The sequence below is a fragment of the Macaca nemestrina genome, chromosome 13 (assembly GCF_043159975.1).
Source record: "Macaca nemestrina isolate mMacNem1 chromosome 13, mMacNem.hap1, whole genome shotgun sequence".
NCBI classification, from domain to species: Eukaryota; Metazoa; Chordata; class Mammalia; order Primates; family Cercopithecidae; genus Macaca; species Macaca nemestrina.
Genome location: NC_092137.1, coordinates 50,137,001 through 50,149,044, shown reverse-complemented (window position 1 = coordinate 50,149,044; position 12,044 = coordinate 50,137,001). Strand labels below are relative to the sequence as shown.

The following is a 12,044-nucleotide window of genomic DNA, read 5'->3' as shown; positions in this document are numbered from 1 at the left end:
TTTATTGTTTTCTATATTATTTTAATTCCACCTTTAAATAAGAACTGTATCAATGTTGCAGTTCTGAGTATTGTTTGAACAATTCTGATCTCTTTAGTCCTTAGTAAATGTAATGAGATATTTTTATTTATTTGTATACATTGGAATCTCTGTTTTACTTTAGCACAGCCAACTCTGATATAAGCCTTTACAAATTCCATGCAGTATCTATGCTGAATTTACTGCAGCTTGTAAGCGGCAATAAAGAACAACCTTTCGTGCTTATCAATGTGTTGATTATGTGACTAACTGCTAGGATTTACACACTCTGCTTTTTATTACAGTGATAGTTATCTTTTTTGCTATAAGCGCAGTGAAGCAACTAGAATGTCACAGAGAAAACTGTCACCTCTTCCCCTCCCCCACTTTGAATGCACTTTTCATTTATTACGAAACTGTAATGATGAAAGGGATGATGGGGAAGAAATACCTGCTATCTGAACATTACAAAAATGAGCTTCAAGTGTGAAATCATAATGAAAATGGAAAAGTGTCTTAAATGGATTATATTTCCTTGCCTTTGTGCACCAATGAAAGAGCTATCTAATTCTCTACTTAATCTGTGTTTCCTACAATAACAAGCTATATCTCAAAGATTCATCAAACTCTACGTAGTCGTGAATGTAAAAGGTTATGGCTATTCTGCTTTTAGGAGGCCAAGCACAAGTACTACATAAAGCCCACTGATGCATACGTTGTAGCTCTCCAGGCTGTAATACATGTCAAATCATCTGTTTCTCCCAGGTTGTTTTAAACCTCTGTATGATACTGTGTGCAGCTTCTATCTGCATTTGAGTGGATAGGTATCGACAAGTTGGCTGTCACCATTTCTACGTCCTCATGTAAACTAAGGTGTAATCAAGTTTTCACAAATAGGCAGTTACTTCTATGAAGGATCTAAAATTTAAACTCTGTGTCTTTAGAAAGGGAAATGGTGAATTTGGTTTATTGATAAACAAGTTGCGTTTCACTTGTCAATGAGACAAAGATGAGAGAGTCTGTTAGGACTCTTTAAATTAATCTACTGAATATGTTTCTTTTGCAGACCACAGATGATATCCTTGTGGCCTCAGCAGAGTGTCCCAGTGATGATGAGGACATTGACCCCTGTGAGCCGAGCTCAGGTGGGTTAGGTTAGTCGACTTTTTTTTCTTACTTCCTTGGCTTTACTGTGAATCTTTGTTGCATGTTATATTCCTTAGAAGGGCCTTACATTCATGTCTAGAAGGCTACCCTCCTATACAATGGTTGATTGTAAGATGAGGACTCTTACTTTTTACATAAATTTTTCTACATTTATTGAAAAAAATTAAAAACAAAACACGCCAAGATTATGTATTTCAGAAAAAGCAGTGGGTATAGCACACAAGGCTGCTACCTTACTGTTCACTTTCCATTAGCTCACAACATAATTTTTGTGTGGAACAGTATAATGAGCTTTCCCTTGGGTCACTCATAGTAAAATTATAAAGCTAAAAAATTGCAGCACATTGTGCAAAATTATTTGACCTTTCTGCTGACAAAAAGTCCCCACCACTCACTCTGCCAGCAAATTACCTTAAGTGATATATTTCTCAATTTTGGAAGTGAGAGTATTATGGCAGTAGTAAAACAAACAGCAGGTAGAGTCCTTGATATATTTAATAGAGAAATATTTGATTCTTGCCTTGTTTCCCTAAAATTCAAGCTGAAGCATTTTACTTCTTTATGATATGTTTGCATCTTCTGATGTGACTAACACATAAATAATATTACCATACAGCCCTTATACCATTAAGTGGTGGCTGTAGACCCTGAAAAATAAATGAAGCAGAACCTAGATTTGACTCCAGATGTTCATAATCTCAAGTGTTAGGCTCATTTCCATTAGTTTTGTTTTGTTTTGTTTTTGGAAAGCAGTATTTAAATCCAATAATATTCTTTGCTGGCCATAGTGGCTCACGCCTGTAATCCCAGCACTTTGCGAACCTGTCAGGCAGATCACTTGAGGTCAGGAGTTCAAGACCAGCCTGGCCAACATACCAAAACCCCGTGTCTGCCAAAAATACAAAAATTAGCCAGGGGTGGTGGTGTGCACCTGTAATCCCAGCTACTCGGGAGGCTGAGGCAGGAGAATCACTTGAATTTTGGAGGCAGAGGTCTCAGTCAGCCAAGATCACGCCACTGCACTTCAGTCTGGATGACAGAGTGAGACTTTGTCTCAAAATAGTAGTAGTAATAATAATAATAATAATAATATTGTTTGCATTAACAAAATCAGTGAGGTGGATATGGACTAGCCACTCTCTGCTAGTGGTGTCTATTGACGTCACCTGGAATCCCAGGAGAATTTCATGTCACAAGAAAGCAATGAATTTGCATTCTTGTGAAGAATACATTTTAGAGTAAATTTTTAGAGTAAATCTGCTCTTTAGAGTAAATCAGGATGTGTATCGTGCATCTCGTTTTGAATATTTGAAGATCACTTCCCCCACTGATTGTAACTACTGACTCTAGCGCTTAGAGAGCAGCTGCTGAGTGCCAGGGAGGGGGAAGAGCTCTGCAGTCACCTCGCAACAGGAGAGGGCGTGGGAGACCAGGCTGGGTATGCTCTGGTCCTCTTTCCTCCAGGCTGCACAGTGCCAGTCAGGATTCTCAGCCCCCAGAAACATCTGTCATTCACAATGATCAGCTCTCTCACGATCATCCATTCCATTCTCCCAGCTCATTGACCTCTGCAATCATTCCCTCTTGGTTGTCGTGACAGATATAGTCACATCATGGCACTATCCCAGGCCCCTTTACTACAATCTTGCCTTTGTTTTCATTGGTATGCTTAATCTCTCTGTTAGTTAGCAACAACAACAACAAAAAAGAAAATCATTGCTATTGCTTTTCTGTCATTATATCAGTCCCATCTCTCTGCCTTTTCCCACCCTCAAATTTACCTTCCCCATTTCTTCTATGCTCACATGTCCAACCTTCCTGGTGTTAATCTTTCATACGAGGACATTCTTTTTTCTAGCTCTTCTCTGAGATCCTCTAGCATGAATTGTCCATGTAACAAAGTCTGGTCTTTGTATATTGGGGTGTTTGTGTTATGTGTAGTTAATTTTGTTTTCCCAATTACTGTTTTCTTGAGGTTAGTCTGTTTTTTCAGTATTTTACACAGTATTAATACAGTGATGAAAACTGTTGAAGTTCTTACTAATTACAGGTCTTGCTGAATCCGTCTTTTACTGTCTAAGTATAAGCTATCATACCTTTCTTGCAGAATCCTTACCTTGAGTACCTAGTGAATCACAGTAACTAATTGCACTTACAATTGTCACTTTTTCTTCTTGAGCTCAGCTGAATGATCCAGTTCTTTGAGCCATTGCTTGTAGGTCTGATTAACCATTCCTTATAGACTAGTTTACTGCCTTTTGCTCTGGTGACACTAGACCTAAGAACAAGATAGTGGAGGAAGAAGATAGAGGAGAGGAGAGAAAAGGGGAATGGGGTGACCCTTTTGCCATCGTCTTCTCCTTGTTCACCCGAATTTTGTCTGCTTTGTTAAATATCATAGCACAATGGAAAGTGAGTAGCAGCTTATTAATTGCCATACTCCAGGGAATCTTTCTGCCTTTGTTTTCTTTACCACAGTATCACTACCTGAAAGAATCATGTTTACTTATCTATTTGTTTTTCATTCATTAATGTATAGCTTGAATCTCCCCACAAGAAGGTAAACTCCAGGAAGCAGGAACCCTGTTTTTCTTGCTGCCTGCATGGACTTGTTCTGTCAATTTTAATTCTGTTCTACCGCACCAAAGTCTGTTGCCCAAAATGAAAAACACACCAGCTACGGATTCCATCTAACGACAGCTACTTTAACACTCTTGCACCAAGCCTCCTTTGACTTTTTCTCCTCTCTTTCCACGTGTCCCTCCATGTCCCTCCTCACTCTTCAGTTTTCAATTTATCAGTTCCTGTTAAAGCAAGAACTTCAGATTATTCTGTGATAATGGGATCATTCACTGTAAACCTGTCCTGTGATCTTATCTCCCCTGGTCTTGATAATGTATGCCATGAATCATGTCTCTTTCAATTTCTGATGTTAAATCTCTTTCTACATTAGCCTTTTCTGTCCAACTCCCTTTTACTTTTTTTTCAAGTCTGTCTTTCATGCTTCATATGGAGGTGACTCTTTTGGCAGAAATTGGTTCTATTTATGTGATAGCTTCTAATGAAATTCTTAGTTTATATGATGTTTTTCTATTTTTTCAACTTTTTTCTTGGAATAGGGGTTGCATTTTTCTGTTTGTTTTTGTTTTGAATCCTAAATCTGAATAATGCTCCATCATAGGCTGCCCCTCCTGCAGCTCATTGTTTCCTAATGTACTGGTTTTCTTAAATCTCTTTTCCCTGCTTGCAATTCATCTTGAATGCAAATGTAAAATAATAGACAATAATTATAGCTGCTGCTGTTATTAGACATTGGATAATTGTAGATGCTATTAGATGTTAGAAATATCTTAATAAAAATTATTTTGCATATTAGGCTGTATTTTGGGATAGTGGCTTTTTATAAAACTAACATATTGAGGTAAATATTCTGAAAGACATATCTTCTATGCACATTTGCTAGTCCTTGGGCAAGTGAAAACAAATCTTTGTAAGGAGATGCACCGTTACCTTTATAGGTGTGTTGCCCAAATCTTCTGGGTACCTCACTCTCCCTAAGTATTTACTCATGAGTTTTCTAATCACTCTGACCCTCCCCCACCTTCCAAAAATGGCTTTTTCTCTGAAAATGTGCTATGTTCCTTATTTAGGTACCTTCCTAAAGCTGTTAGTGGAAGAAATTGGAAAAATCTAGCATCATCTTGAGTACTAGTAAATTGTTCCTTTTATCAAATATTTGATAAATTGGAATTACCTGTGGTTCCACTCAGAACTCTTAATAAACAGGGAAGTTATATATTTGGTGGGTTGTCAGCTTCGTCATTGATCAATTATTGAGTGTCGCTATATACCCAGTGCTCTGCTAAGCTCTGGGAGCAAAAATAGAGAGTTTATACTTTCAGTTCTATATTAATTAATATATTGAAGGCATTTATTGCAATGTCTGACGTGAAGTAGAACATAAATGGTGGCTTTTTCCCCCAGTTCAGTTATACAAAAGAAATTCCAAGCTATTTTCCCTTTTACATATTGTTGTTACTTTTCCTGGCTGAAAATTGGTGGGCCACTGATGAAACCACTCAGGCCTCCTGATGGGAACTGTACGTGTTAAAACTAGATCAGGGTCAACCTCCTGGGTGGGAACACATGGAACTCAATTATACTTGTTTCAGCCACACTGTCCTGCACAGTTAGCATAGGATGATAACTTCACATTGATATAATTAGTTTCAGAATACAAAAGAATGGATTCAGAATACAAAATATTGGCGATGTGATTGAGGAGGGCTAACTGAACCCCAGCTGTTAGTGAACAGGTAGAAATATGAGCCAGCTATTGGTAACAAGGTCACAGGTCACTATTGTCCTAGGCTGCCCAGTTTAAGAAGCCTAGACACATGAGAGATAACATTTTTTTTCATAATTTTTCTCACAAAACATTTACACCTTCTGTGATTTTTTTTCTCAGCCTAGATATGTGATTGCTGGAGTTAATATATGAAAAGTGTGTTATAGAAAAATGTTTTGCTCAAAATAAGTGTTATATGAGTGTTTGCTGTTATTACTATTATTATTTTTACACACACACACACACAAACACGTATTTTCCAAGACTTCGTTTTTCACATGAATCAAATTTTTGTAAAACATGTCTTTGAAATTTTACATTTTAGATCCACTTAGTAAATTGACAAAATGGCAACACTGCAAAACCACTTAAGTTCCAAGAAGGTCTTTAATCATCTCAGTATCTCTTAGTTTGGGGGCCCTCTTCTGAATAGAACCCTTTCTCAAAACTCCTGAAGAAGTTTGTAAAAGGTGAGTTTTATGTTGATACTCAAGATCTTAAATGAAGATAATGACCCTCTTTGCTGTAGGAGGTCCCTAATAAATAACTCTAATTTATCATTTGTTACAAAGGGAATTGGACCTGCTTCCTGTTTTCTGGGAGCCCTGTTTAGGAAGGACAATTTCCTGTTAGATTTACAGTGCTAAGATTCTCTATGAGTGGTTAAGGGATGGGTAGCTAATGGGATATTAGCCACTTTCAAATCAATTAAACTTTTATCAAACTTGGAAAAGAAAAACTCCATTGAATAATAAAATATCTCATTGGTCATAGGGAAAAAGAAAAGCATCACCCATTTTTGTGGCATCTCTTTAGCTGGAACACAAGAGGTGAGGTCATCAGTACAACCACTCAAAAGAACGGTTGATTGCCTGTCAGAGGAATCATGTTGATCAAGGTTCAGATTATATAAGCACTGATAAATAGCAATAATAACTAGTATTTGGTGAAGATTTATTCTGTGTTCTCAGTCCTTTACAAACATTATTCCATGTCATTATTTTGTGAAACTATGAAGCATTTTCATAGCTAAAGAGATTCAGAGAGATTCAGAGAGATTAAGTCATGTCATGCAGTATGAGAGAGCAGGTGTATTCTCTAGTTAAGAAGAGGTGGGCTTATAATTTCTTGGAATGCAGAAGGTTTTTCCTCTAAAATTCAGGCACCTCACAAATACAGAATCGATTTTTCAAAAGTTCATTTAAATAATTTCATGTCATATTCTTTACATGTATTACTATTCATTAAGCTAAATTTGTTGCAATTACCATGCAATTTGAGTGGTTTTTCGGTGTGCTGTTTTGAGAAAAGATCAAGGGATTTCTATTGATTGATATCATTAACCACATTAGGAATAAAGATATGTATATTGAACAAGGTGCATCTTTTCATTAAGTAAGTATCACGATCATTTAAAGGACTATCTTGCTAGATCATATTTTTAGAGCTTGACTAGAAAATAATTTTGTTCTACATTTAAATGTGTGTTATTTATTATGTAATTATTCAAAAGTGACTTTAATTAGCCCATAATAGGCAACACATTGCTATCAAAATGGAGGATTTTGAGCTGCAGCCAGAAAAACTGTGGCAATGAGTGTTCCATTTGAGGGAACATCTAGAGCATCTCCTGAGTACCAGGCCAGAATCAGTGCTGAGGGCTCAGCTCATCATTCAGGTGCAGGATGGGGCAGGTGGAGTTGGAAACCGATGTGCTAGCTGGGTTTCAGGGTGCAACATGCTGGTGTAGGAAATGTTTTTTCCATATATAGTTAATTATTCAGAACACTGGAGTAAAAGTAAATGGTACATGGTTAAAGTAGCCATTTTATGACAAATGACAAAATCACATGTCATTTTTATTCACTTTCCCCCTGCTTTTCTGAAGGCAGTAAAGTCAGATTAAAAATTACATTGAACAAAGTTAAACAGGCAAGGAAGATTTAGTGAAGGCTATCGCAATAGGGGAGGTGGGCCAGAGTTCAGCCTGAGCACAACTCACTGAGAACAAACAAACAAGAAGGATGGCGAATATTTAATTGCTAGGATGGATGGATTTGGGACCAAGTGTGCTTGCAAATGGGCTTCACCCAAAGGAAATGTAAACAAAGTATCTCATGTTTTCATGACAGGGGGTAGTTTAACAATTTGGAGCCAAGAGCCCACTGAAGTTAGGCTCCTACCCTTCCCACAGAAATTAGGAGATAGGGGTGCTATCTTCTTTGATGTTTATATTACAAAGAGATGGCTCCCAAGTCCTGCATATTTACACATCAAAGGGACAGATAAAGTATTTGAAATTACAAATGCCCTAAGAAATGGAACGCCAGGGGACCAGAGGCAGGAAGAAGCCTATCTTTGTTTGGTTAAGTTGAGATCAACTTTCCCAGCAACCAGTTTTTATTGAACAAAATTAGTTTCTACCAGGAGTCCAGCAGGAAACAAAATCACGAGCAAAAGGTATTTTGTGTGTGTGTGTATGTGTGTGCATATACATGTGTCTTTCTGTTTTGTTTTGTTTTTTAGAATATAGGAATTTGTATTTAATTGAACTATTTTTACCCTTTTGTGAGGTTTGGACTTTTTTTTTAAACAATGGTTGTCACACTTTAGAAAAGCTCTTAACATTTTAAAAGAATTGTGACATGCCACCAGAAATGAATATTAGTTATGGCCAGGACTTTGTAATTATATAGAACTAGTTTGAGATGCAGCCCTTTCCTGATCTTGGGAAAGTTACTTAGTAGTTTTGATGCTCAGTTTCCTTGTCTGTAAAATAGGGGAGAATAGGGTTAATTATGAGATTGGAAAAAGAGGATTCATACATAATGCTTGGCACAGTGTCTGGCACATACCACATACTAAGGGTTTAACAAATAATTGTGACACATCCAATGATAGGTGAAGGACCCACTGCTACTAGCATTGGTTGTGTGCCAATGGAGGCAGTATTCTGCCTTGTGGTGAGGTCCTTCATAAGGCATTGCGCATTTGATCAGAGTAAAAAATCAGCACAGTCTCTTTAGGCATTAGAGAGAATGGGCTGTATTAAAATGTCTTAACTAACATATGATTGGCCACTTAAAATAATTACTTAGCATATAAGTGAGTTTGCTAAGGGAGATTAAGCATTTACCTGAAGTCTGTAAAAAATAGATGGCTGCTAATACAGAAACCTACTACAATAAGAAACAGAAAACTCTGTTCAGTAATGAGTACAGCATATGTTTTTAGGCAACCTGTATGTATCCAGCCTTAGAGCATTAATAACCAGTTTCACATCGCAATTTCTTATTGGAAGATGCTAAAATATAAGAGCCTTTTAACAGTATGGCACATGTCCTGTTGAGCTTTGGAAGAAGACAACAAGATGCACATCCATGCTCTGAAATATTTAACCACCTTGAAGGGAGGAATGTAGCACAAGTTTAGAAAAAAGATAAGGTAAGTTTATCTCTTACAAAAACATTAAATCCAGGAAGGATAAAGTCAGGTTGTCTTGTAATTTGTGTCAAATACCTGTTTTGATAATGAAATTGGCTTCCTGTGGCGTTTTCTTGGTACTTCATTAATTATATTTGCTCAGATGACATCAGAGATAAGCCAGCATATTCTGAATTCCCATCTACAGGACATGCTGCCTCCGTGAGGAGCCAATATGCTTCCATTGTTGGCGCATATGCTCCACGGAGCAGCAAATGCTACATTTGGCTTTAGCCTTCAGCTCTCATCTCAACACAGTAACTTGTCGATTAGATCACTCTCATCATGAGTTGCTCCTTAGTCATAAACAAAATGTTATAAGAAGCCTGGCACTGGCAATATAATAGCATAGACCAGAATACTTTATTAAAAATGATGTATTAAAGATGCCAGTACAGCCAGAGGCCATTAATTACACTAAAAAAAAAAAAGAAAAAATAGGAGAAAGAAAAATACTGATGTTCTCACATCTAAGGACACACTAAAATATTTTGTTTCATTGAGTAAACTTGAGAAATCCCAATGCCTGTGTTCAAATCTCAATTCGGCCACCTACTGTGTAATTAGAGGCAAATCATTGAATCTCTGTGTACTCAACTTTTTACATCTGCAAAATGAAAGGAATAGTGTTCAATACTCATGACATTGCTGTACTGATAAAAATGAGACAATGCATCTAAAGCACTTAACATAGTCTAAGCTTTGATAATATAAATTAGCTTTTATTAGTAATACCAGCAAATTAACTAAATAGTAAACCATATCATAAATGGAAATATCCCCAAACAAGAAAAGGAAATGTTACTGATGGATACTTTAGCATCTAGCAAGTTTTTCAAAGTATTTCTAAATTCTATCAGCATAAAACTTTCCTCACTAGCTACTAAGACAGGAGCAATGCTTTAGCTGGATAAATTTAGGTTCCTGTGGTAGGAGGAGAGCACATATCCTCTGCTCTTCTTATTTTATTTGTGGAGGAAAAAAAAATTAGGCTTTTTATACTAAACAAAAAGAGAGAGAGAGAAAGGGAGAGTGCTTTTGAGAGAAGAAATGATTAACTTTCCTGCTTCCTTCCTAGGACACTGAGGAATACTCCCAGCAGCGTGACTTACCAGGCACACCTACCCACACAGCCTCCCCACCATGATGGATGCCTTGTCTTTCATATTTCCTAATGCTAGACTTGACACACTTCTCTCTAATGGGCTCAGAGGGGAAGTTGTCTAATCTTTCACCTTAGCTATTGTTCTTTCACCAAAAAGAATATGATCTTTTCCCAACAAAAGAAAATTGAGACAGCAGTAGCTTCATGACAGGAATATAAAGATGATCACCCAAAGCGAACAGACCCAGTTCTAAATCAGGAAAATCATACACTGCCCCATTACACAGAATGACTCTGGTTTATATAGATGCTGTGCAGGCACCGTGGTGGAGGAGGGGTGCACCTAGGACCCAGCATGCAACTCTACAGTGGAAAGTCTACTTTGGATTTCATCCAGAGTACACTGTGCAATTCCAGAGCAGGGAAGGAAGTAGGGGAAAATTGACTTAACAATTTTAGAAAGAAACAATGAAACCTAATCAAAGGAGTTTTTACCAATATAATAAGCCTTGCTGTCAGCTATTTATTACCAAAGAATAGTCTTAGATGATTGATTTTATGACACCTAAAACATAAAATACCATAATAAAATTTTGAAAGAGAGAGAAATATAATTCACTCCAACCGTAGGAGCCAGAGAGCACTGATCCATTAAAGATAGAATGTCTCACAGAAAAAAAGAAACAAGCTCCACATGCAGCACCACAATGAATGGCCTGAAACAACATGCCCTACAATGCAAATGACCATTTTTGCCACCTGAATTCACAAGGCTTCCATTCATGAAGGGAAGTCCTCAAATACAACTACTCCCAGGGAGATAATGTCCTTGATGGTCACTGCCACAGCTGATTGAGACAGTGTGTGTGGTACATATTGCAGAACTGTGTAATTGTTGGGACAGCTGCTGATTCAGTACCTTTTGTGTGGAAGATGTAGAGAAAACAATCAGATGATCACTGTTTTTACAAAGTCCTCATCCTCCTCAGATACTTTCATATTGAATGCCCTACCTGATCTGATGCCCACAGTAATTTATGTGTCATTATCATGTTTCTGATAAAAGAATGTTAGCAGAGGTTAATGAACTGCGAACTGTCACTCAAAAAGTTAGGTACAGGACCTAGACTAGAACCTAATATATAATTTGATATTCTTTTTACCACTCTTCACTGCTTTTCGAAGATTCTGTGGGAATGTTAACTCCCACAGCAAAGGGCAGAGAGTTGGCAGCAGGTGAAGAGGAATGTGGCTGGAAGGGGTAGAACTGGGCAACTGCTTAGAAAATACACCTAAAGAGCTAACTGTTTTTACTCTTAACGCAGGAATAAAATCAGAAACAATAACAAATTGATCCACAGTGGTAAATGCATATACACTGAGTATATAAAATGTTAGTAGCCATAGACAGACCTGAGTTTGAATTTTGGCTGTGCCATTTATAAAGTCTAAATAGCCTAATCTCTTTGAGACTCAGTTTTCTTTCCTGTAATGATAATACCTACACCACAGAGTGTTATAAGGAATAAATTAGATAAAATTTATGTGTAAAGTGTACAGCACAGCAACTACCATAGAATAATAGTAAAAGTAGTAGTTGTTAACTAAATAAAATAAGAAACAAAATATAGGTGTTGCAGGGAAGTCATAGTAGCTGTGTTAAGCATCACAGTTGACGATTGAGTAATGTTAAAATATATGGAAGAAAGTAAGAAAGAAGGTTTTGATGAGGGTTTTGATACTTAAGTAAGTTCACACCCAAGTTATTGCTAAAGTTTTCCTAGAACTATTTAATAGCTTGGCTTTACCTATTAATTTGGAAAGGAGGAAGGGAGGAAGGAAACGAAAGGAAAAAGGAAAGGAAAAGAGAAAGGAAAGGGAAGGAAAAAGGAAAGGAAAGTAAAAAGGAAGAGAAGGGAAGAA

General features: G+C 37.1%; 1 protein-coding gene across 37 annotated transcripts in view; it reads left to right on the top strand.

Annotated features, from left to right (window-relative positions):
* Positions 1-12,044, top strand: part of LOC105465018 (neurexin 1) — a 1,132,644-nt gene that overhangs the window by 1,106,637 nt on the left and 13,963 nt on the right. For 25 of the 37 annotated variants that reach the window (XM_071077376.1, XM_071077375.1, XM_071077378.1 and 22 more), the window contains one exon: positions 1,085-1,172. In XM_071077376.1, coding sequence (XP_070933477.1) covers positions 1,085-1,172 — 88 coding nt within the window. The remainder of the gene's footprint in view (positions 1-1,084; positions 1,173-12,044) is intronic. The other 12 variants (XM_071077372.1, XM_071077379.1, XM_071077384.1 and 9 more) reach the window with 1 other exon arrangement.